Below are 22,869 nucleotides of genomic sequence, written 5' to 3' on the forward strand. Positions count from 1 at the left end.
CATGGATGTTAGCCCAGGGCCAGTCTTCCTCGGCAAAAAGAGGAAGACTGGCATGGACGTTAGTTCAGGGCTGATCTTCCTCACACACACACAAAAAAATGTAATTTCTTGTGACTCGAGCCCATTGGTTCTTGCTTGGCCTTCTAGGGTGATGAAAAAAGATCAATTCCTCCTTTTCCTCATAGTCCCTGGAATAACGATGGCTGTGGCTATCCCAAGACTGCCCTACAAACATTCAGAGATCTCACAATTTTTCCTCAAAAGAAAGGATTTTGAATTTTTCACTTCCCTCTGGATGATGAACAATTTGCTCATGTCCATTTAAAAACTGAACCTAGACCAAACAACTGAAAAGCAAAGTGGCAGACTATCATTTTCCTTATTTACGCTAAACTTGGCAGCCTTATTTTGAAACATGCTGTATTGCATCGGTTTACCTTGTGATCAATAAGATCTTCCAGGTCTTTTTTTTTCTTTTAAAACTTATTAAATCATACATCTTGCATTTTAAACTTAGGCAGTTGGTTTTTGGAGCTAGATTTACAAGTTGTCACATTTGGCCACTTGCTTAATCAGTTGAGATCTGTTTGGATCCTGATTCTATCTCGGAAGGCATTCAGAATGCCTTCTAGTTTCATATTGTCTATAAATGTGGTAAGCATCAGGATCCTTAACCATACAATTTGTAAAAATATTAGGACAGAATCCTGTGCTATGCCATAGTGACCTTTATGTTTGACAAATAATATTACTGTGCACTCCTGTAGGTGCACTAATATCTTAGCTCACGTATCTTGCGTGTCTTTATAATAATCCAAAGAAAATAAACTGATTTCTTTCATTGCTGACAAACGTCTTGCCAAAGTCAAAATCAAAATCCCTCATCTACCTGTCTGGTAATCCTTAACAAGAATGAAAACATATCAGGATATTGAACCACGTCGGTTCCTATGATCATCTCTTCTTTTTAAATCGGTTCTAAAATCTTGGTAAGACTAGCATCATACCAGCCTGCACTTCGGGAGAGGTGATGGCTGGGGTGAGAAGACACATGAAGAGGGAAGAGGAAATGAGAATACAGGGAAAACACTGTAGTGCTGCAACACTAAGTCCTCAGGCTTCACTGCAGACAACGGGTTCCTTCTTCGCCCTTCAGCTTAAAATGGGCTCGTGTGGCAAATCTGATGCAGCACAACGGCTTTAGAGATCTACCTTGATTCGTGATTTTACCAAAAAAACGAATGCAGTAAAATGATCTGCTTCAAACGTAGGTAGAAACGAGAAATGTACCTAGAAAACCATTAAACAGCTCCAGTGCCGCAGTAAAGCAGTGACAGCTCGACGCCTTCCACTCGTAAAGCCCAAGATGGCCGGGCGAATAACCTCAGAAAGCCGCCCGAGCGCAGCTCCCCTCGCCCGGGGCCTACCCAGGGGCAGTCTGAAGCCTGGTCTGGCCCCCACCACGTCACGGATTTACGTAATCCCGTTTGCCCGCAAACGTGCCGCAGGGCGCCAGCCCCGCCCCCAGCCCCGCCCCCTGAAAAGCGGGGCGGCCAGCGCCGCACGTGAAGCATGCTGGGACTAGGTTTCGAGCCTCCCGGCAGCCCCCGCGACGGGCGCGGTACGTCAGGAGCTGGCTGGTGGCGGCCGTTCTCCGTAAAATGGCGGACCGGCGGCGGCAGCGCGCTTCGCAAGACACCGAGGACGAAGAGTCTGGTGCTTCGGGCTCAGACAGCGGTGGTTCCCCGGCACGGGGCGGCGGGAGCTACAGCGGTAGCGCTGGAGGCGGCGGTAGCGGCTCGCTGCCTTCCCAGCGCGGAGGCCGAGCCGGGGCCCTTCATTTGCGGCGGGTGGAGAGCGGGGGGGCCAAGAGCGCCGAGGAGTCGGAATGTGTGAGTGCGCGCGGGCGGGGCGGGCCCGGGGGCGGGGTGTAGGTGCTGATGGGAGGCTGGGATTTGGTGGTAGAAGCCGGAGCATGTTGTGTTAGAGAAGAGGAGAGCTGTCCTAGTGCGGTGTGCATCGGGAGCCCCAAGGGGAGAGGAAGGGTTGGAGGTTTCTGGGGGGCAGCAGAGCCGCCGCGGATGGAAAGCGGATGTTTATTCGGAAATTGGGGCTGGAAGTGAAGAGATCAGACCCCTCGGATACTGTTTGTTAAAGACATACCTTTTCTCATCTCCCTTTTCAACCATTTTGTGTTGAGTCTTCAGCTCTCCACTCTCTGGAAATCACAGAACTAACCCATGTCTTCTTTCCTTCAGGAGAGTGAAGATGGCATGGAGGGCGATGGTGAGTAGCATCATGACAAGAGTTTTACCCATAAACTTGTCACCTATTTCCAGCAATTGACCTTCTCTCGGACTGTTAGGAATTGGGAAAGGGTGCCACAAAGTGACTCTTAGTAGCATAGTGCTTAAGAGAATACTTTTGAGCAGTATGATCTTGGGCAAGTCACTCCTTGAGCCTGTTTCCCTTGTGTAAATGGGGACCGCCTCGTAGGTTGGTCTCTGAATTAAATGAAAGTCTTAGCCTGACCCACAACAAGCAGTCAGGAAATGTAATTATAGTAATTTCTGTTGCATTTTTTTCTTTACGTATTTCTATTTTCTTTCAGCTGTTCTCTCGGATTATGAAAGTGCGGAAGACTCAGAAGTGAGTGTGATAGGTTCTTTTTCCTGTGGTGTAGGTCGCAAATGTATTTTAAAAACACATAGTTGTGTACTATAACCTGCTTGTTACTTCTCTTCTGCATTCTTCATTTATGCTTCTGAAAAACTGTTACAAAAGGTCGTCTTCAGTTAGAGTGAGGGCAGGTTTTGATGCAAGCCTCTTCAGGCCACGTGTGTTACACTGTTAAAAGGTGGCTTTTCACTGTATCTGAAGAAAATAAGGTTCTAAATAAGAGAATGGGAACATTCTGAAGCCCTTCACAGGATGTTTGACAGTTTGTTTTATGCTGCCTAGGTAGTGAAGCCATCCAGTTGGATGTTTTTTTCCAAGTGTATCTGAAGACCTTGAGGGGGCAGGATTCTGAGTGTTTTGTGTCAGAAACATCCCTCAGTTTATAGATGGGGCTTTCTCTCTCTGTCTTTAGGAGAAAGTTTCCCTAAGCCTGTCTTTTGTGAGTTTACTTGTTTTGATTGGATAAACTACTAGAGATGCTATCAGCATGACTCTTTCCTGGAGTTGTTAAATAGAGTTCTGAGTTCTGGATTTTGATCTTGGGGTTATATACAGGAAGAATTGGATTGTGGATCAAAGGTTCATTCTATAAATTTTACAGCACTGTTACTGCATATTAAGACTTTCCATTAAGCCCTGGAGATGCAACAGTGAACACTATAACAAAATTCTTATCTTTAGGAATGTTACGACTTAGGAAGTCAGACAAACATTCAGACAATCATAGGACTTAGTGACAGCTGCTGGGGTATAGTGTTAAGTAGGGTGTTAATGACTGGGCACAGAATCCTTTTAGGCAGTCAGGAGTTGCCTCCAATAAGTTGGAGTTAGCCAGGCAAACTGTGTTCTAGGCAGAGGGAACAACAGCTGGGAAAGCCCAGAGATAGGAGAGAAGATTGAATATTTGGAAAATTGAAAGTAGTTTGGTGTGGCTGGAACATTGTTGGGATAGGATGGATACCAGAAATAAAGGCAAATGAGTGAGCAGGGGCCAGATCGTGAAGGGGCTTACTTGTTCTTTCTCTTTGTTGAGTACCTGCTCTGTGCCAGGAGCTGTATTATTCACTAGAATAAAAGACAGGCATGATTCTGCCCTCGTGGAGTTTATATTCTGGGTCAGAGGGAGAAAATAGATAGTTAAGCAAGTAATTACAGTAATGTTTGGTGAGTGCCATGATATTGGAAGCATAGAGTGCTTTGGGAGCACATAGCAGAGACAACTCATTGGGTTTAGGTTGTTTGGAAGTGCTTATAGGATGGGATGTTAAAATAGAGACCTGAAGGATGAGTAGGAAGTTAGCCAGGCAGAGGTTTATAAGCAGAGGGAACAGTGTCTGGGAAGAACGGCTGGAAGGGATGGACTGTGTGACGAGTGGGAGAATATGAAAAGTTTAGTATGACTGGTGGTAAGTGATGAGTCCGAGTCCAAATCTTAAAGTACCTTATAAGCCAGGTTAAAAAATATTTGGATTTTATTCTGAGGAAGTGCAAAAGTATAACAGGGTTTTAAACAAGAGTGTGATAAGGATTAGACGTAAATTTTCAAGCACTGTTTGTCAGATCCAAGGAAAACACGCTTTAGAAAATCTGATTGGCCAGTCCTGCTGAAACAGAATCTTAGAGAGGGAGGGGAGACTCAGACATTTATATGTTAACAAGTTTCCAGGTTGATGCTTACGCACAGTAAAATTTGAGAATTGTTATTTTTATAACAGTTATTTTGTCTGCAGTGGGGAGAGTTGATCTGAGGGGAGCAAGATTGGAGACAGAAAAGCTAGTTAAGAAAGCTATAGGGGAGGGGCCGGCCAGGTGGCATAAGCGGTTAAGTGCGCACGCTCCACTGCAGCGGCCCGGGGTTCTCTGATTCAGATTCCGGGTGCACACCGATGTACTGCTTGGCAAGCCATGCTGTGGTGGCGTCCCATATAAAGTGGAGGAAGATGGACACGGATGTTAGCCCAGGGCCAGTCTTCCTCAGCAAAAAATGAGGAGGATTGGCAGATGTTAGCACAGGGCTGGTCTCCTCACAAAAAAGAAAAAAGAAAATAAAGCTATAGTGGAAGTCTAAGCAAGCGGTAAGTGTGGAATGGGTGGAGCGGTGGCAGTGAAAATAGAAATGGAAAGAATTCAAAGTTATTTAGGCTATGTAATTGACAGAATGTGGTGATTGATGAGATGACTTTTATTTTCTCTGAAGTCAGTAGTAAAGTTATCTGCAAAGAGTAAAAGGGAGACGAGGTTGAAGAATGTTTACAGTAATCACTAGAGAATGGAAAGACTGCCAGGCAGTGTGGAGTGTTCAGTGAGGTTTGGTGATTGTGAATTTATAGCAACTTACCATTTTGTATGTAAATGAGTTTGGATGTTATCCTAATAGCAAGGAAAGAAAGGCTACTGAAGGCTTAAGTGTGGAGGATGAATTGTGGATGAGGCATGACTGGAGGCAGGGAGAGCTGTTATGAGGTTGTTAGGATAGTCCAAGGAACATGATGGTGTCCTAAAGGGACCTGGCAGTAGGACTGGCAAGACATAGACATATTTGAGAGATTTTTAGGTGGTGCTAAAAGAACTTGAGTGATTGAATGTGGAGCCTGAATTAAGAAGGAGTCAAAGGGATGCCCAGGTTGATGAATGGTGTTATTCACTAAGAAAGGGACCACAGGAGGAAGAGATTTCAGGAAGGACAGCATTGGGTTAAGTTTTGGATATTTTGAGATTGAGGAACCTGTGGGACTTGGAAGTGGTGGTATCTAGTATATATTGTCTGAAGCCTAAGAGACATCTAGTTCTGCTTTGTCCAATACAGTAGTCAATAGCCAGATGTGGCTATTTAAATTTAAATTAATTAAACTAAAATTAAAACGTCAGTTCCTCAGTTGCAGTAGCCACATTTTAAGTACTCAGTAGTCACATGTAGCTAGTGACTGCTGTATTGGGCAGCGTAGATGAAACATTTCCATCATCCCAGAAAGTCCTTTTGGACAGCACTGGTCTAGAGTAAAGAAAAAGACTTTATATCCTGACTTCCATGGTAGTCCGTTACTTGCTTGCATTTCTTCTTTGTTACTAACTGTATATACCTAGAGACTACAGTTTAATCCTGCTTATTTCTTAAAATTTGATCTGTCTCTTAGTCTCCAGGTTAGTTTTTCATCTCTTTCTTTTCCTTACAAGTTATCTGTTGAAAAGATTTTGATGATTGCTCACTCATGGTACAACTCAACGTGCTGCCTCTGTCTTTTGTATTTTTTGCGAATTGGTATTTCTAGATCCATGGAAAGACAATGTGAGGCGAAGATTTTATCTTGAACAAAACTAAATGATGATCACCTAATTTCCTTTCCCATATAAGTCATTTGCTGTTTTTGTCTGGATATTCCCCGTATATTTTTTTTAAGGTCCAGTGATTCTATTAGAATTTGTCTTGGTGTTGGTCATTCTGGGTCAGTGTTCACAGGTATGAAATGTGCTCTACAGTATGTCATGGAACTCCTATCCAAATAATTCTTTGGGGTCTGGCCCAGTGGCATAGCAGTTAAGTGCACACACTCCGTTTTGGCGGCCGGGGGTTCGCAGGTTCGGATCTAGGCACACACCGACGCACCACTTGTCAAGCCATGCTGTGGCAGCATCCCATATGAAGTAGAGGAAGATGGGCACAGGGCCAGTCTTCAGCAAAAAAGAGGAGGACTGGCATCGGATGTTAGCTCAGGGCTGATCTTCCTCACACACACACACACACACACGCACACACACACACACAAACCAAATAATTCTTTGCCCGTCTTTGGTATCTGATCCTTTCTCCCTAATCCTTTTTATCTTTTTCTTCATTTCTTTTTGATTTTTAAATATTTTCTTCCTTTTCACTTTTTATTTCTCTCAAGGCATTATTGTTGTGTTTATTCCCTCTTCTCTTCCTTCCAGTTTTAGACTTGGTATTTGAAGTGATTTTTTTCTTTAATTTCTTTTTTTTTTTTTTTTTAAAGATTTTATTTATTTATTTATTTTCCCCCCAAAGCCCCAGTAGATTGTTGTATGTCATAGCTGCACATCCTTCTAGTTGCTGTATGTGGGACGCGGCCTCAGCATGGCCGGAGAAGTGGTGCGTCGGTGCACACCCGGGATCCGAACCCAGGCCGCCAGTAGCGGAGCGCGCGCACTTAACCACTAAGCCATAGGGCCGGCCCTTCTTTAATTTCTAATGCCTCCCTGAGTTCTTTCATTTCATTTTTGAGTTTTCTAATTCTGATTGATGTTCTTCATGCCTTATATACTTTTCTTAATGTCTTTTTAGCTCATTTTGAAATAGACGTTACAATTTTGATATGTGCCTGTCTTTCTGAAATGCTTTCATTGTAGGAATGCTCTTCTACTTATTTTTTTTCCTCATAATAAGTTTATATGGGATTTGACCTCTGTATTTTTCTGTTGTTGATTTTTATGTAAAATTAGTTTTCCTGATCTTTTAGAAGGAAGTATGGCTCAGAGTAGCTTTTTCTAACTTCATAGAACTCCCTCTTCTGTTGTTTCCCTATAGCATTAAAAAATTATGGTGGCTTGCTTTCTGAGATTTCCTCCCTTTGTTCCCTTCCCTACCTTGTTTTGGACTTCTCTTTCCGTTTTTCCTTTTGTCCCTCTCCTGCTCCCTTTGATTCTCCTCTCAACAGTTTCTCTTCAGTGTGGGACCCTATCCTAGAAGGGAACCCTGGCAGCCAGCTCAGTTTCAGGATCTCAGAGGGGTTAGCCTGCTCTAGCCCCTTCAGACCTTCTTACTGCAGGACCCTGGTGCTCACATGCTGTTGGCAGCAGTAAATCCCCTCCTAGTTTCTTTATCCTTTCTTTATACGTGTGAGGAAGATCAGCCCTGAGCTAACATCCAATGCCAATCCTTCTCTTTTTTCTGAGGAAGATTGGCCCTGGGCTAACATCTGTGCCCATCTTCCTCTACTTTACATGGGACGCTACCACAGCATGGCTTGACAAGCAGTGCGTCGGTGTGCGCCCGGGATCCGAACCTATGAAGCCCGGGCTGCTGCAGCTGAGCATGCGCACTTAACCACTGTGCCACCGGGCCAGCCCCCCGCTCCTAGTTTCAACTGTTGTTCTTAGTTTTGCTTTCTACTGAATACCCATTGATTAGGTAAAGGGTTCTCCTTTTCTCAGATCTGTTTACTTCTCTGTGCTTTCTTAGCACTGACGCCAATCTGATGCAGGTCTTGTGGCTGTTGGTGCTTTGTTCTTATGTGCTTGTATTTTGGGGTCTGGGGGATACCTTGTCAGCTAGTTTTTTTGTAACTGTTGTCCAAAGGGTTTTGATTTTGCTGTCTAGAAGCTTTCATTTCATGTGGAGATTTGTTTGTGTGTGTGAGGAGATCAGCCCTATGCTAACATCCACCAATCCTCCTCTTTTTTTGCTGAGAAAGACTGGCCCTGGGCTAACATCCGTGCCCATCTTCCTCCACTTTATATGGGACGCCGCCACAGCATGGCTTGCCAAGGAGTGCATCGGTGCGCGCCCGGGGCCTGAACCGGCAAACCCTGGGCCACTGCAGCGGAGTGCGCACACTTAACTGCTTGTGCCACCAGGCCAGCCCTCATGTGGAGATTTGAAGAGTTCAAAAACTATGCTGCTACTATTTTCCCAGAATCTCCGAGAAAGTTTTTTAAAAGAAATTTGACTGTGAAAGGGGAGGCTAGAGAGATGGTAGGTGGAATGCAGGCTATGAGGTCAAGAGAGGGTTTGGTAGTTATTTTTTAAAGTTGGAGAATCAAGTATGGTTAAAGATTGAAGGAACGAGTAGAAAGGGAAAGAAAAGGGAGGGGGTGGGTAATAAGTGTACTGGTGTCCTTGTCTGAGTACGTCAGAAATAGGAACCAGACAAGGGAAACATCTACCATTGTAGTTATAGAGAAGTGGGAAGGAAAGGTGTGTAGGGAGGAAGCTGATGTTCCTTTCTTTGTTTGGTTTTCCTTGTGAAATAGAAGGAAAGACATTGAGAAAGAGGGTTGGGAGGGGTGTTGTAGGAATTGTGAGACTAAAGGAGGTGTGAGTAGCTGAGGTTGTAGGTGGCACTGATGTGTGAAGTTGTATTTTTTTTTTTTTAACTACATTCAGTGATGATCAGTGGTCTGGTTGTAGGCCTAGAAAAAGCAGATGTTTTAGTTGATCCTGTCCTGGCGCATGGGAGTGGCATGGGACTTGAGGGTGTTACTAGTAGTGATTGAAATGAATGGGCTGTGGAGTCTAGAGAGAGTGGAATGTGAATGTGGGAAAGGAGTGATTGATGGGGAGAAAGTGGTATGGTCAAGGGAGTGGATGTCTTAAGAACGTTGGAGATGAGAGAGTAAGGGAATAACTGGATAGGAACAGGAATAATAGGCAGGGTTTTTGTTTGTTTGTTTTGTTTTTTTGGTGAGGAAGATTATTCCTGAGCTGACATCTGTTGCCAATCTTCCTCTTTTTGCTTGAGGAAGATTGTCCCTGAGCTAACATCTGTGCCAGTCGTCCTCTACTTTGTGCGTGGGGCCCTGCACATGGCTTGATGAGCAATATGTAGTTCCATACCCGGGATCTGAACCCGTGAACCCAGGCCGCTGAAGCACAGTGCAAACTCAACTGTTACGCCACCAGGCTGGCCCCTAAAAACAGTTTTATTGAGATATAATTTACATACCATATGATTTATCCATTTCAAGTGTACAATTCCATGGTTTTTAGTATATACACAGATATGTGTGACCATTACTGCAGTCAGTATCAGAACATTTTTATCACCTCAAAAAGAAACCCTATACCCTTTAGCTGTCATCCCCTCAGTTCCTCCATCCTCATCTCCCTAGCCGTGAGCAACCACAAATCTACTTTCTGTGTCTAGAGATTTCCCTATGCTGACCTTTCGTATGAATGGAATCATATAATGTGTGGACTTTTCTGACTGGCTTCTTTCACTTAGCGTAACGTTTTCAGGATTTTCATCCAAGTTGTAGCATGTATCACTTTCATTCCTTTTTATGGCTGAATAATATTCTATTGTATGGATATAACCCATTTTATTTATCTATTCATTCATTGATGGACATTTGGGTGTCTATTTTTTTTACTATGAATAATGCTGCTATAAAATTAGTGTACTATAAGTTTTTGTGTGGATATATGTTTTCATTTCTCTTGGGTATGTACCTGGGAATGGAATTGCTGAGTCATATGGTAACGCTGTGTTGAATCATTTGAGGAACTGCCAAACTGTTTTCCAAAGCAGCTGCACCATTTTACATTCCCAACAGCAATGTATGGGGGTTCCAATTTCTCCACATACTCAACAGCTCTTGTCTTGATTTTTTGATTCTAGCCATCCTAGTAGCTTTGAAATGGTATCTCGTTTTAATTTGCATTTCTTTGATGACTAATGATGTTGAGCATTTTTTCTTGTGCTTGTTGGCTATTTGCGTATCTTCCTTGGGGAAATGGCTGTTCACATACTTTGTCCATTTTTTAATTGGGGTATCTTTTTATTATTGAATTGTAAGAGTTCTTTCTATAGTCTAGATACAAGTTCCTTATCAGATAGATGATTTGCAAATATTTTTTCTCATTCTGTGGATTTTCTTTTCACTTTCTTGTTAGTGTAAGTTTTCAATTTTTATGAAGTCCAATATATCTGTTTTTCTTTTGTTCCTTGTGTTTTTGGCGTCATATCTAAGAAGTCTTTGCCAAATCCAAAGTCATGAAGATTAACCCTATGTTTTATTAGTTTTAGCTCTTAACATTTAGGTCTTTGATCCATTTGGAGATAGTTTTTGTATATGGGGTGAGGTAAGGGTCTTACTTCATTCTTTTGCCTGTGGCAGTTTTGATCAAAGTCTGGGGTATTTAAATTTAAAATTTTTTAAGGTAAGCAGGTTTACTTTTAAAAAACGTATGGCAGTTCCACGTAAGACTGGTGTGGAGTGTAGCCATCGAAATGGATGACTGAAGTGGAGGTGAAGACTGAGCTCATTGCTAGTCTTCAAGTCAGTGACAGGGTGGGCCCGGGTAGAGGCATAGAGGTGTAGCTAGGTGATAGGAGCCTCAGAGGAGTACAAGTTTATTTGTTTGTTTATTTATTTTTCCCCCAAAGCCCCAGTAGATAGTTGTAGGTCACAGCTGTACATCCTTCTAGTTGCTGTATGTGGGATGCGGCCCCAGCATGGCCGGAGAAGCGGTGCATTGGTGTGCGCCCGGGATCCAAACCCGGGCCGCCAGTAGCAGAGCGCGAGCACTTAACTGCTAAGCCACGGGGCCGGCCCGAGGAGCACAAGTTTAAAATGAGGCTGGAGAAGTTAAATCTGGAAGAGACTTTGAGGATGAGGGAGATACCAGCTCTACCTCTTACTCTGAAATATGTAAGAAGTGGAAGAATGAGCTAAAACCTCTGCGTGAGAATTCTGCCAGGGAAGCAATTGCTTCAGGTCAGAGCTAGGCTTTAGAGTTGAGAAGAGTGTTCACTGGATGGTAGAATCAGCAATAGGGGAGTTTGTGTCTGGAATAGGGTTTTGATGTCAGCCCTTAGCCAAAGCAGGGGCATATTTAGGGGCATGTGACCCTAGGGTAGCACCTTGGCTTCAGTTAGACCAAACTTTGACTCTAATTTGGAGTCTCCTCAGCACTATGCTATTTGTATCTTTCTGTCCTGCCCTGGAAACAAAATTAGTTTCTCATTTGGAATCAAAGAGTTGCCTCATTTGACATTCCACCACAGACTAGAGGAGGTGGAGCATAAAACAACGTTCCCTCATTAATCATGTTGATACTATTTTAAGATGTTTGAATTCAGTCAGTGTGTGTCGGGGGTGTGTGTGTAATGAATTAAGGTCATATATATACACCAAGCAGGATTCTTTCAGTGTCTGCTTCAGAACCTCCAGGGAACATGGGATCAAGGAAAGAACTGAATGATTACCACCTACCTAGAGGAGGGAAAACTTGTGATTGAGAGAAAATGGGAAGAATCAAGGGTACTTGGTTGTTAAAAAGCTATGGGTAGGGGCCGGCCCGGTGGCGCAAGCGGTTAAGTGTACGCGCTTGGCTGCGGCAGCCCGGGGTTCGCGGGTTCGGATCCTGGGCGCGCACGGATGCATCGCTTGTTAAGCCATGCTGTTGCGGCATCCCATATAAAGTAAAGGAAGATGGCCACGGTTGTTAGCTCAGGGCCCATCTTCCTCAAGGGAAAAAGGGGAGGATTGGCATCAGATGTTAGCTCAGGGCTGGTCCTCCTCACACACACACAAAAAGCTATGGGCAAAGGCCTGATTCTCAGAGTGTGGGTGTGGTCAGGCAGTCTCCTTCAATTCTCTGGGTTTCATAGCAGATTCACCTTTCTGGAAATCCTAACCCAAAACACTTACAGGCCAAAATACCCAGGTGGTGAATAGGGAAGAATGGGAAAGAGGAATTAATTGGCTTGTTTGGGCCAGTCAGGCAGACTCAGCTCCATTTGAAGAAAAGGCAGAAACAGAGCTTGAGAGTTTCTTGCTTTATCAGGAATCTCACAGTGAGTCTCTTTGATCAGATTCCTGAGGCCACGCTGGGTCTGGAGTTGAGAGGGTCTAGTTCAGGTCAAGTGTCAGATCTAGCAGGAGAATAAGAGACCAGTGTACATGTATCTGCCAGGTGGGAGAGGTGTATTGTTACCTTGACATGTTAACCCCAGCAATGGGGACTAGACCACCTTCTCTTGAACTCATTTCTTTATGTTTTGCAGGTCTCTGAACCTACCTCCTTAGCCAATAGCTCTCTGCCTCCTTAGGTCCAAATCCTGGGAAGACAAGGAGATGAGAGTAACTCTGTTCTAAAGCCGGTCCCCCTAGCGTGAGCCTTAGCTCCTCCTTTTCCCTGCCTAGAACTAGCCACACCTCTCTTACCTGACCCCTTCTAGTGGCCCTTATTTAGAGGATGGCCTAAGGACCCTCCTTTGTATGGACAGACCCAACACTTTCTCTGTCACAGACAGGATTATCTAATCTTGATGTGGCAAGAGAGGGAAGAAGATGGAGGAGAGGAGAGAGAGTGCTTAGGCTTTAATTTTTTTCATTTCTAAAATGCAGTGGTTGTACAAGTTGTTCTCTAAGGTTTTCCAAGTCAAAAATCTTATAATTATGTAATTCTGAACAGAGTTGTTGGATAAAGGGATCTCATGCTGCAAAAAATTTAGTATGCATATCGTAGACATCAAAAATGTAAGCCACTATTTCCCAATTTGAGGGTAATAGTGCCTTGGGAAGTCATGGAGTTATTACAAGGAGTTTGCAAATTTGTTAGCTCAGCTTTCATCATCTATAGACTAAATATACATCTCCCACCTTTATGTGCTGCTATTTTGAATATATATAAACTAATAAAATGTAAATATATTTTATGGTATTATTAGATGTATAGCAGTTGTTTGTCATCATATGTTTTCTCAGTCAGTGGATACTTTACGGAGCTATTATCTCATGGGGCTCTGTGAAAATATTAGATCCTAAAAAGGGGTCTGTAAGGTTGGGAATCTCGGCTCTAAGCCATTTTGAGATGAGCAAATTCACAACTTGAGTTAGAGTGTAGTTATTAGGCACTGATGTTTAAGAGAGAATTTATGGAGACGGAGAGAAATTATTCACAAAACTTAAGCTCCTTCTTTATGCTAGGGACTTTAAAGCCTCCCATCCAGAGCCAGCTCTGATGACCTAGTGGTTCAAGTTCAGTGTTTGGAGCTCCGCTTTGGTGTCCCAGGCTCCCAGTGGCAGAACCACACCACTTGCCTGTCAGTAGCCATGCTGTGGTGGCGGCTCACGTAGGAGAACTAGAAGGACCTACAACTAGAATATACAACTATGCACTGGGGGGAAAAAAAAGAGAGAGGAAGATTGGCAATGGATGTTAGCTCAGGGCAAATCTTTCCCAGCAAAAAATAAAAAAATAAAGTGTCCCATCCATATCCCCTGGGCTCTTTCCCCAGAGGCTGCCACTGTTAACAGTTCCTTGTACATCTTCCTGGAAAACTTACATGGATCTATATATAAGCACCTGTATGTATTTTTTAATGTGTTTTTTATCCTTATCCTCTAGAAATTTTAGTGAGAATGTTGGTATGTTTGCTTTTAATTCTTACATTGTAGTAAAAGTTTGTTGGAAAATGTTTTCCTAAAGAATGGAAAATAAAAGGAATGCACCGTTCAGACCTTACCTCTACAGCTGACAGGGAAGTTTTTTTCAGGGTGAAGAAGGGGAATACAGTGAAGAGGAAAACTCCAAAGTGGAGTTGAAATCAGAAGCCAATGATGCTGCTAATTCTTCAGCAAAAGAAGAGAAAGGAGAAGAAAAGCCTGACACCAAAGGCACTGTGACTGGAGAGAGGCAAAGTGGGGATGGACAGGTCAGTACCCACCAGAGGCCTCCATTTGGGGGCTGGTATAGTGGTAGCTCTTAACCTTGGAGGGAGTAAGGAGCCCTTTATCTGTCCTCCAGGAGAGCACAGAGCCTGTGGAGAACAAAGTGGGTAAAAAGGGCCCTAAGCATTTGGATGATGATGAAGATCGGAAAAACCCAGCATACATACCCCGGAAAGGGCTCTTCTTTGAGCATGATCTTCGAGGGCAAACTCAGGAGGAAGAAGTCAGGTAACAGCCACTCTCTGCTATTTAGTATGTGTTTAGTGTTACTTACTATATGCCGGACACTTTGCCAAGTGCTTTACCTGTATTATTTCATTTACTACTCACAAGGTTTTTAACGTACGTATTACAATTCTCCTTCTCATACAACTGAGGAAATTGAGGCATAGAATATTTGGTAACTCTTGTTGGAGGAGTTGGGTCCAGACCCACATTTCCACTGCCTGCCTTATTCTGAGGCTCAAGGCCTCCAGGATATGAAGTACTTGCATAGGCTGCCTTATAGGAGAGAGATGTTTCCAAGGTGCTGAGTAGTTTGAAGTGAAGTCTTTCCTCGTTTCTGTTCCTGTTAGATTTGAGCCCATCAGGCTCTGTGGTACTATGATTGACTCTTGCTGTTCAAAGGCCCATTTTGTATAATCTGGGAAGATGGGGAGACTACATGAAGTTCCTACTGTTTCCCTGCCCAACCCTGTTTGTTTCATGAACATCTTTACTTTGCAGAGTCTGTCAACCTAAAACACTTTTCCCTGGTTTTATCCAGACCCAAGGGGCGTCAGCGAAAGCTATGGAAGGATGAGGGTCGCTGGGAGCATGATAAGTTCCGGGAAGATGAACAGGCTCCCAAGTCCCGACAGGAGCTCATTGCTCTTTATGGCTATGACATCCGCTCAGCTCACAATCCTGATGACATCAAACCCCGAAGAATCCGGAAACCCAGGTGAGGAAATTTTGGAGTGTACACTGTTGATATTTGTAAAAAGAACTACTGCTTTTTAAAATGCTTTTCTAGCCCATAATTGAATGGGTGAGGAAGATCAGCCCTGAGCTAACATCCGATGGCAGTCTTCCTCTTTTTGCCGAGGAAGACTGGCCCTGCTCTAACATCTGCGCCCATCTTCCTCTACTTTATATGGGACGCCGCCACAGCATGGCTTGACAAGTGGTGCCTCAGTGCGCGCCCAGAATCTGAACCTGCAAACCCGCACTGGAGCGCACACGCTTAACCGCTAGGCCACCGGGCTGGCCTCCTGTTATTTCTTTTCTTAAGACTTTCTCCATTCCATTTATTCAGGTTTGGGAGTCCTCCCCAGAGAGATCCAAACTGGATTGGTGAGCGGCCAAACAAGTCCCATCGCAACCAGGGTCCTGGAGGCACCCTACCACCAAGGACATTTATCAACAGGAATGCTGCAGGGACTGGCCGCATGTCTGCTCCTAGGAATTACTCTCGACCTGGGGGCTTCAAGGAAGGTCGTGCTGGTTTTAGGTCTATGGAGGCTGGTGGGCAGCATGGTGGCCGGTCTGGTGAGACTGTTAAACATGAGACTAGTTATCGGTCTCGGCGCCTGGAGCAAACTCCTTTGAGGGATCCATCTCCAGAAGCAGATGCTCAAGTGCTTGGCAGTCCTGACAAGGAAGAGGCAACCTCAGAGGTACCAGCTGCTGCTCCTGACACTGCACCACCGGCCCCTGACAGGCCAATTGAGAAGAAATCTTATTCCCGGGCAAGAAGAACCAGAATCAAAGCTGGAGATGCTGTCAAGGTTGCAGAGGAGGTGCCCCCTCCACCCGAAGGGCTGACCCCGGCACCTTCAGTCCCAGAAGCTACCCCTCCGCCTGTTAAGACTGGGAACTGGGAGCCTCCAGTGGATTCTACTACAGGTGGACTTGAGCAAGACATGGCACAACTAAATATAACAGAACAAAATTGGAGTCCAGGGCAGCCTTCATTCCTGCAACCACGTGAGCTTCGGGGTAGGTACCTCAGAGTTAGTGACTAACCTTTTTCCATTTGCGTCATTGGGTTTAGGGGGCATGTGACTTCTGTCTCTCAGGGATGTGGTGATTGACAAATATTTACATTTTCATTAACTGAAAGAAATGGATTCATAGGTATATTCTTTTGAAGACCTCAGAGCAGTTTTATCTGTTACCCAAGACTGCGCCACTACTTTGCCTACTATTAACTGATCAGTCATTAATATTGAGCTCCTGAGTGCAGAATCCTTTACCACTCTCTAGAAAAACTGGAAGAAAAAGGCAACGTTATTATTTGAGCTAATGGTTAAATGTTTGAAGGCAGAAACTTACTCATTTGAATTTGGATGAGTATCTTCTAATCTCTTTGAAAGGAAAGCCTCTCTAATTTCCTTAATCTTCTAGAATCAGGCTGCCCAGTAGAACTTTCTGTAATGATGGTGCTTTTGAATACTTGTAATGTGGTCATCGAGACTGAGGAACTGATCTTTTAATTAATTGAAATTTAAATAGCCACCTGCGGCTAGTGGGTATCATATTGGACTGCATAGTTCTAGAGACTAGGACCTGTTTACCATCCCTCTTGCCCATTCTTTGTCGTCTTCCTCCAATCAGATAGATCAAAGGATTTTTTCTTTAGTTTCTGAAGTCGAATTTGAACTTAAAGATTGGAAATCCTCTTTTGGGCTGGGAGTTTCAACATCCTTCTCTGGTGTGCATGATTTTAGAACACCAAAACCATTGTAGCCTAAATGGGACCTGGAACTGATCTTTGGATAGAGGAGTACACCTCCTACTGATATCTTATTACCACTGGAAGATAGTCTGTAGAATATTCCTTTTTTGTCCTGAGTCATTTTCAGCCAGAGGGGAATCTCTTCCCAAACTTGAAGCCCAGACCTCTGTGGCCAAGAATAATCAGTTGTTGCTCAGAAACTTTAGGGCTGAGATTTTTCAATATGTTTGATAATGTAATGTGCTAATTATAACCTCCTAGGGATTCTCTACAGGGAAGTATTTGGTGGGAAAAATTTGAACTTGCATTTTCTCACAGAAGTAGTTTTTTTCATGTTATTGCTGTATTAATGTGGTGGGCACTCGGGGCAAATTTCCAAATGCTGGTGTTGACAGGAAGCAGAGATAGTTTAAACGGAATTTTGTTAGCTTAAAAGAAGAAAGCCATTCCCCATGTTGGATTCTTCAACCTGTCATTTTCTTGATGGTATCTTTAGTCCCACTCACATCTGTCTGCTCTGCAGCAGTGACTGTTTTGGTGTATTACAGGTATGCCCAACCACATACACATGGGAGCAGGACCTCCACCTCAGTTCAACCGGATGGAAGAAATGGTACAGAAGGGGAAAAGGAAAGGGGTAGATGGGGAAGGGGGCTGCGTGTAACAGCTTGTTCACTGTTTAAACCAAGATAAGGTCTTAAAGTTAGTTTTCCCATTGATTACCCGTGTTTTTTTTAATTTGGGTCTCCAGAAAGGTAGAGTAGAAGGTTTAGGTTCAAATCTTAATGTTTTTCATTGGTTTTTCAATTCATTTTGCAAATACTTTTTAAAGACTTGCCATGTACCAAGTAAGTGTTTTGTAGCACCTAAAGGAGGGTGGGACTTGGTATGAGAGTCAGCCCTCTGGAAGTCTTCTTGCTCAGACCTATTTCTTTTTTTTTTTTTTTTTGGTGAAGATCAGCCCTGAGCTAACATCTGATGCCAATCCTCCTCTTTTTGCTGAGGAAAATTGGCCCTGTGCTAACATCTGTGCCCATCTTCCCTCTACTTTTTATGTGGGACGCTGCCACAGCATGGCTTGCCAAGCAGTGCATTGGTGTGCACCCGGGGTCCAAACCTGCGAACCCCAGGCCACCGAAGCAGAGTGCGCGCATTTAACCACTGCGCCACTGGCCAGGCCCCTCAGACCTGTTTCTTTATTTCAGGGTGTCCAGGGTGGGCGAGCTAAACGCTATTCATCTCAGCGGCAAAGACCTGTGCCAGAGCCCCCTGCCCCTCCTGTGCACATCAGTATCATGGAAGGACATTACTATGATCCACGTGAGTGTTTTTCTTATTGTTGGGGTACCTTTTTTGGCAGGGTGAAGTGAACTAAGAGACTAGCCTCCTGCCTCCTGAATTTCCCTTCTGACCTCTCACAGTGGTTATCATTGTCTGGTTGCTGTTTTCTTCACATGGAAAATAGAGAACATCTTTTAAAGAGCTTGGGGGACAAGGAGACTTGTCTGTGTCATATGGAGAGTGAGGGTTTATGAGAGTCCCAATGTGATATCTTACAGTGCAGTTCCAGGGACCAATCTATACCCATGGTGACAGCCCTGCCCCACTGCCTCCCCAGGGCATGATTGTGCAGCCAGAAATGCACCTTCCCCACCCAGGTAAGCTTTGTACCTCTGCTTGTATGCTTCCAGTACGTGAGGATGTTTGTTTGGGGCTTCACAAATCCCATCCTCTTGAGCTCTGTGCTGCTTGCCTATGAGGCTGGCCACTCTGGCTGCTTGGGCAACAAACTCCTCTTGGGTCCATCCTGAGGACTTCCATCCTGAGCCTGTTTGTGCTGAGCAGGCCATCCTATGGAAATGGTGTTATCTTCTATTTCAATTTTTGTTTTCCTCTTGTCCAGGTTTACATCCCCACCAGACACCGGCACCTCTGCCCAATCCAGGCCTCTATCCCCCACCAGTGTCCATGTCTCCAGGACAGCCACCACCTCAGCAGTTGCTTGCTCCTACTTACTTTTCTGCTCCAGGCGTCATGAACTTTGGTAATCCCAGTTACCCTTATGCTCCAGGGGCACTGCCTCCCCCACCACCACCTCATCTGTATCCTAATACACAGGTGAGATGGCTAATGAGCAGATTTTTCTAGGTACACATCCTTTAAATCAGACAGGAATGTGGTACGGGGAGAACACTCAAGGAATTTTTTGTGTGTGTGTGAGGAAGATCAGCCCTGAGCTAACATCCATGCCAACCCTCCTCTTTTTGCTGAGGAAGACCGGCTCTGAGTTAACATCTATTGCCAATCCTCCTCCCCTTTTTTCCCCAAAGCCCCAGTAGATAGCTGTATGTCATAGTTGCACATCCTTCTAGTTGCTGTATGTGGGACGCGGCCTCAGCATGGCCGGAGAAGCCGTGCACCGGTGCGCGCCTAGGATCCGAACTGGGGCCGCCAGTAGCAGAGCGCGCGCACCTAACCACCAAGCCATGGGGCCAGCCCCACGCTCAAGGAATTTGAGAGAACATTTCGATGCCACTGATTTGCGTGTGGTGCCAGGACGCCTCTTGGTGGTCTGGAGCTGGAAATGCAGCTTATGTAATGCCCGTCATCCGTTTATTCCCTTCTGTTTCTTTGATGGTGTTTTATTCAAGTGTTTTGGTATATCTCAGGTGGTCATGTCTGCTATTTACTCACCTGCATATAAAAAAACTGTTCTACTTACCAGCCCTGCCCCTCCTTGTACTGCTTAACTCCCAACAGGTTGATACCATCTGGTATCTGGAGTGTCAACACTGAGCTCAGCCTCTTCCATTTGTCAGTTGATGATAGGAATTAGAGAAAGCTGGACAGTACTTTGAAGAAGTAGGAACCAGAGCATAATTAGGACATTATTAAGGCGGAAATGAATAATCACTTTATTTTAAAGAGGGGCGCTTAGAGAATTAAAAAATTATAAATTCCCCAACACTCTTATTTTTGTGCCTTAATAATGTTTCCTGTTCATCATAGTATGGATGAATTAATTTCTAACTTTTTCTTCTCTTGGCTTATTGTGGTGGGGAATCCCAGGCCCCATCACAGGTGTATGGAGGAGTGACCTACTATAACCCTGCCCAGCAGCAGGTGCAGCCAAAGCCCTCCCCACCCCGGAGGACTCCCCAGCCAGTCACCATCAAGCCCCCACCACCTGAGGTATGAGAGCTCCTCCCCATGCTTAGGGCACATCCTACTCAGTGGGCTTTCCGTTTCCATTCCTTTTCGGGGTGTGTTTCTGTGGAAAACAGTCTTTTTTTTTTTTTTTATGACCTGATAACAAATTCCAACTTTATTATTTCAGGTTGTAAGCAGGGGTTCCAGTTAATGTGAATTTCTGAATATTTTAAATGTAACATCATATAAAAAGTAAGTGCACAACTTACTGTGACTCTTATAACATTCTTAAAACTAATGCTCACGCTTACTTGCTTAACAAAAAACCAATTGCCTAATTAATTTTTTTTCTTTTTTTTTTTTTTTGTGAGGAAGATCAGCCCCGTGCTAACATCTGCCAATCCTCCTCGTCTTTTGCTGAGGAAGACTGGCCCTGGGCTGACATCCATGCACATCTTCCTTCACTTTATATGGGATGCCTCCACAGCATGGCTTGCCAAGCGGCGAGTCGCTGCGCACCCAGGATCCGACCCGCCCAACCCCAGACCGCCACAGCGGAGCGTGCGCACTTAACCGCTTGTGTCACTGGGCCGGCCCCTAATTAATTTTTTAAGTTATAATCATGGGATATCTTGGGAGAAGGCTCAAAGGAGTACCAAAATTTGCCAGCTTCTTTGTTTTGTGAATGCATTGAGTAGGGCTGACGTAGAAACCATTGTTAACTTGGCAGAATTTCATTTGGGAAGCTGCAAGGAAAAAATGCAGGAGGGCATTCTGTTGTTGTTTTGGTTTTTTTTAGGGACATTACTTTAAAACACGTTATTTAGAAATGTGGCTCTTTGAAAACAGCTTGGAAATGCCCAGAAGGTCCATTTACAATTTGGTGGTTCTTCCCTTTTCCCCATCCCTTTCAGAAAAGCAGAGGTGAGAACCCAGGAGAGAAGAGAAATACAACTGGCTGTCTACTACCATGAGGGCTTCAAAGATATAGGGTGGCTCCTACCAGCAAGCAGTTGAATGAGGAGGACCCTTGCCTTCCTCTGAGGACAGGCTCTTCTGGAGAAAGGGAGAAACAAGTGGACTTCCTCTCATCTCCACTCTGTACTTGAGTTGGCTGTGCTCAGAGGAGCAGGGATCCAGACAGCCCAGGCTTCTTGGTCTGCATCTAGAAGCCCATGTCTTTTGCTCTTCTTCACTTTCTCCTGGGAAATTCAAGTGTCTTCTGCTCCCAGGGAAGCTCCTTCCTGTTTGTTTTGTTTTCTGAGATGTTCGTTTTTAAAGCCTGGCTTACTATTCTTAAATTAATATTCTTTTAGTCTTTCTCTCTATGTCTGTTTCTCTCTCTCTGCTTTTAAATGAGACAAGTTCATTCTTCTGGTTTGCTAGCTCCTCTGGGTTCCCTTTTGGCTCTACCCTGCATCCCAGATAATGGAGAATGTACCAGCCAGACTTCCCCCACTAAGTCTACAAAGAGCTGGCCTTTCGTTTTTGGTTGGCCTTTGTTACTGTATACTTGGATTTTCTTAATTTCTTTAACCCTATGGAAATGTAGCTGTCTGCATGGTCTCCCACTGTGGAGAAAAGCTCAAAGTTTGTGGTAGGAGCCCTTCTTGACTTCGGTTTTTAGGAGTCTGAGTCTCCATTAGTCCCTGTATTCTGGTAGGCTTCAGTGCTTTGCTGAAGGCAAAGTCTCTGCCGTGGGGAGAGATGGCAAACCAGATGTTTTTGTGAGAAAGGGATGGTGGAGTGAGAGCCTTTGCATCTTAGGGATATGTATTCACCCAGTCCTCGTGGCTCAGTCTTTGAGGTAAGTGGAATTAGAGGGCTCTGCTTCTCTTCTTTCCATCCCTCCTACCACACCTCCTTTCCAGTTTCTGTGGACCAATGCATCTCTCTAGAGGCAAATATTACCCAAGAAGCAGTCTCTCCTGTCCTTTGCAATTGCTCTTTCCCACGTCTTTCTTGCTACAGGTGTTTTAGATGTTACTACCGTATTTTTCCCAAGTTCTACTGTTGTCCTTGCAAACAGAAGAAGATACCACACCTGGGCTTAAGGCCTTAGGAACCCAGTCACTTTTGGGGCAAGGGCTCTTCCCTCTTTTCCTCCCTTCCATGGCGCTGAACCACTCTTCTGTTGCCTCTGCGGAAGAGATTCCTATTACTGCAGCACTTGTGTCTGCCAGGGGTAACTTGGCCCCTGTCCTTGTCCTTCTACAGAATCTGAGGGAGAAGGTGGTGGCTGTGTCTCTCCCCAAGCAATGTCACTGTATTTCTGTTCCTTCTCTCTAGCAGCTGGCCTAACCACTCTTAGTCACAGGTGTGGGGCGGGGAGAGGGGAGAGGCACTCAAGCTGTAACCCCCAAGGAGGAAATAACTAAAAGATTCTTCCAGGGGTAGCTGGTGGTTGTGCCTTTTGTAGGCTGTTCCCTTTGCCTTAAACCTGAAGATGTCTCCTCAAGCCTGTGGGCATAGCATGCCCGGATTCCCAGACCTTAAGACACTGTGACAGTTGTCTCTTTTGGTCCGCTGTGTTTCATTGCAAAGATTTCTCCATGTGTGTTGTTGTTGTTTTTTGTTACTGTTTTAAAGGGTGCACATTTGTGATCAGCATTGTGACTTGGAAATAATAAAATTTAGACTGTAAACTTGGCTTCTTTACCAGTGTTTTGCATGAGTCTTGATTTAGAAGGGAGGGAAGAGGACTCCCTGATTCTCTAGAGTCACAGTCACTACTCGAGCCAGCTCAGACTTGTGAAATGGAAGCCCAAAGAGGTGAGGAGCCCCTTTGAGGCCATAAGTGTGTCTGCACTCCCCATCAGTTATCTTTCCTAACCACCTTGCCACACAGACACCAGGATATCATGAGTCCCTTAGATTGGAAGTGTCAAGGACAGAAAAACTGGTGAGAT

The 22,869-nt window shown here is 44.5% G+C and overlaps 1 protein-coding gene across 1 annotated transcript; it reads left to right on the top strand.

Annotated features, from left to right (window-relative positions):
* Positions 1-1,615: 1,615 nt before the first annotated feature.
* Positions 1,616-22,610, top strand: CASC3 (CASC3 exon junction complex subunit). Its single transcript, XM_058560904.1, has 14 exons — positions 1,616-1,892; positions 2,259-2,286; positions 2,612-2,649; positions 13,917-14,075; positions 14,168-14,319; positions 14,858-15,034; positions 15,389-16,071; positions 17,359-17,423; positions 18,016-18,130; positions 18,370-18,468; positions 18,714-18,928; positions 19,880-20,002; positions 20,148-20,212; positions 20,875-22,610. Exons 1-13 carry the CDS (start codon positions 1,662-1,664, stop codon positions 20,169-20,171), a joined length of 2,109 nt encoding a protein of 702 aa, XP_058416887.1. The 5' UTR covers positions 1,616-1,661; the 3' UTR covers positions 20,172-20,212; positions 20,875-22,610.
* The last annotated feature ends 259 nt before the right edge of the window (positions 22,611-22,869 follow it).

Source organism: Diceros bicornis, chromosome 18 (assembly GCF_020826845.1).
Source record: "Diceros bicornis minor isolate mBicDic1 chromosome 18, mDicBic1.mat.cur, whole genome shotgun sequence".
Lineage (NCBI taxonomy): Eukaryota > Metazoa > Chordata > Mammalia > Perissodactyla > Rhinocerotidae > Diceros > Diceros bicornis.

Coding starts and splice junctions, on each gene's coding strand:
- CASC3 (XM_058560904.1), top strand. CDS start 1,662: ATGGCGGACCGGCGGCGGCAGCGCGCTTCGCAAGACACCGAGGACGAA. Junction 16,072..17,358: donor GCAACCACGTGAGCTTCGGG/GTAGGTACCTCA, acceptor GGTGTATTACAG/GTATGCCCAACCACATACAC. Junction 20,003..20,147: donor TCAAGCCCCCACCACCTGAG/GTATGAGAGCTC, acceptor TTATTATTTCAG/GTTGTAAGCAGGGGTTCCAG.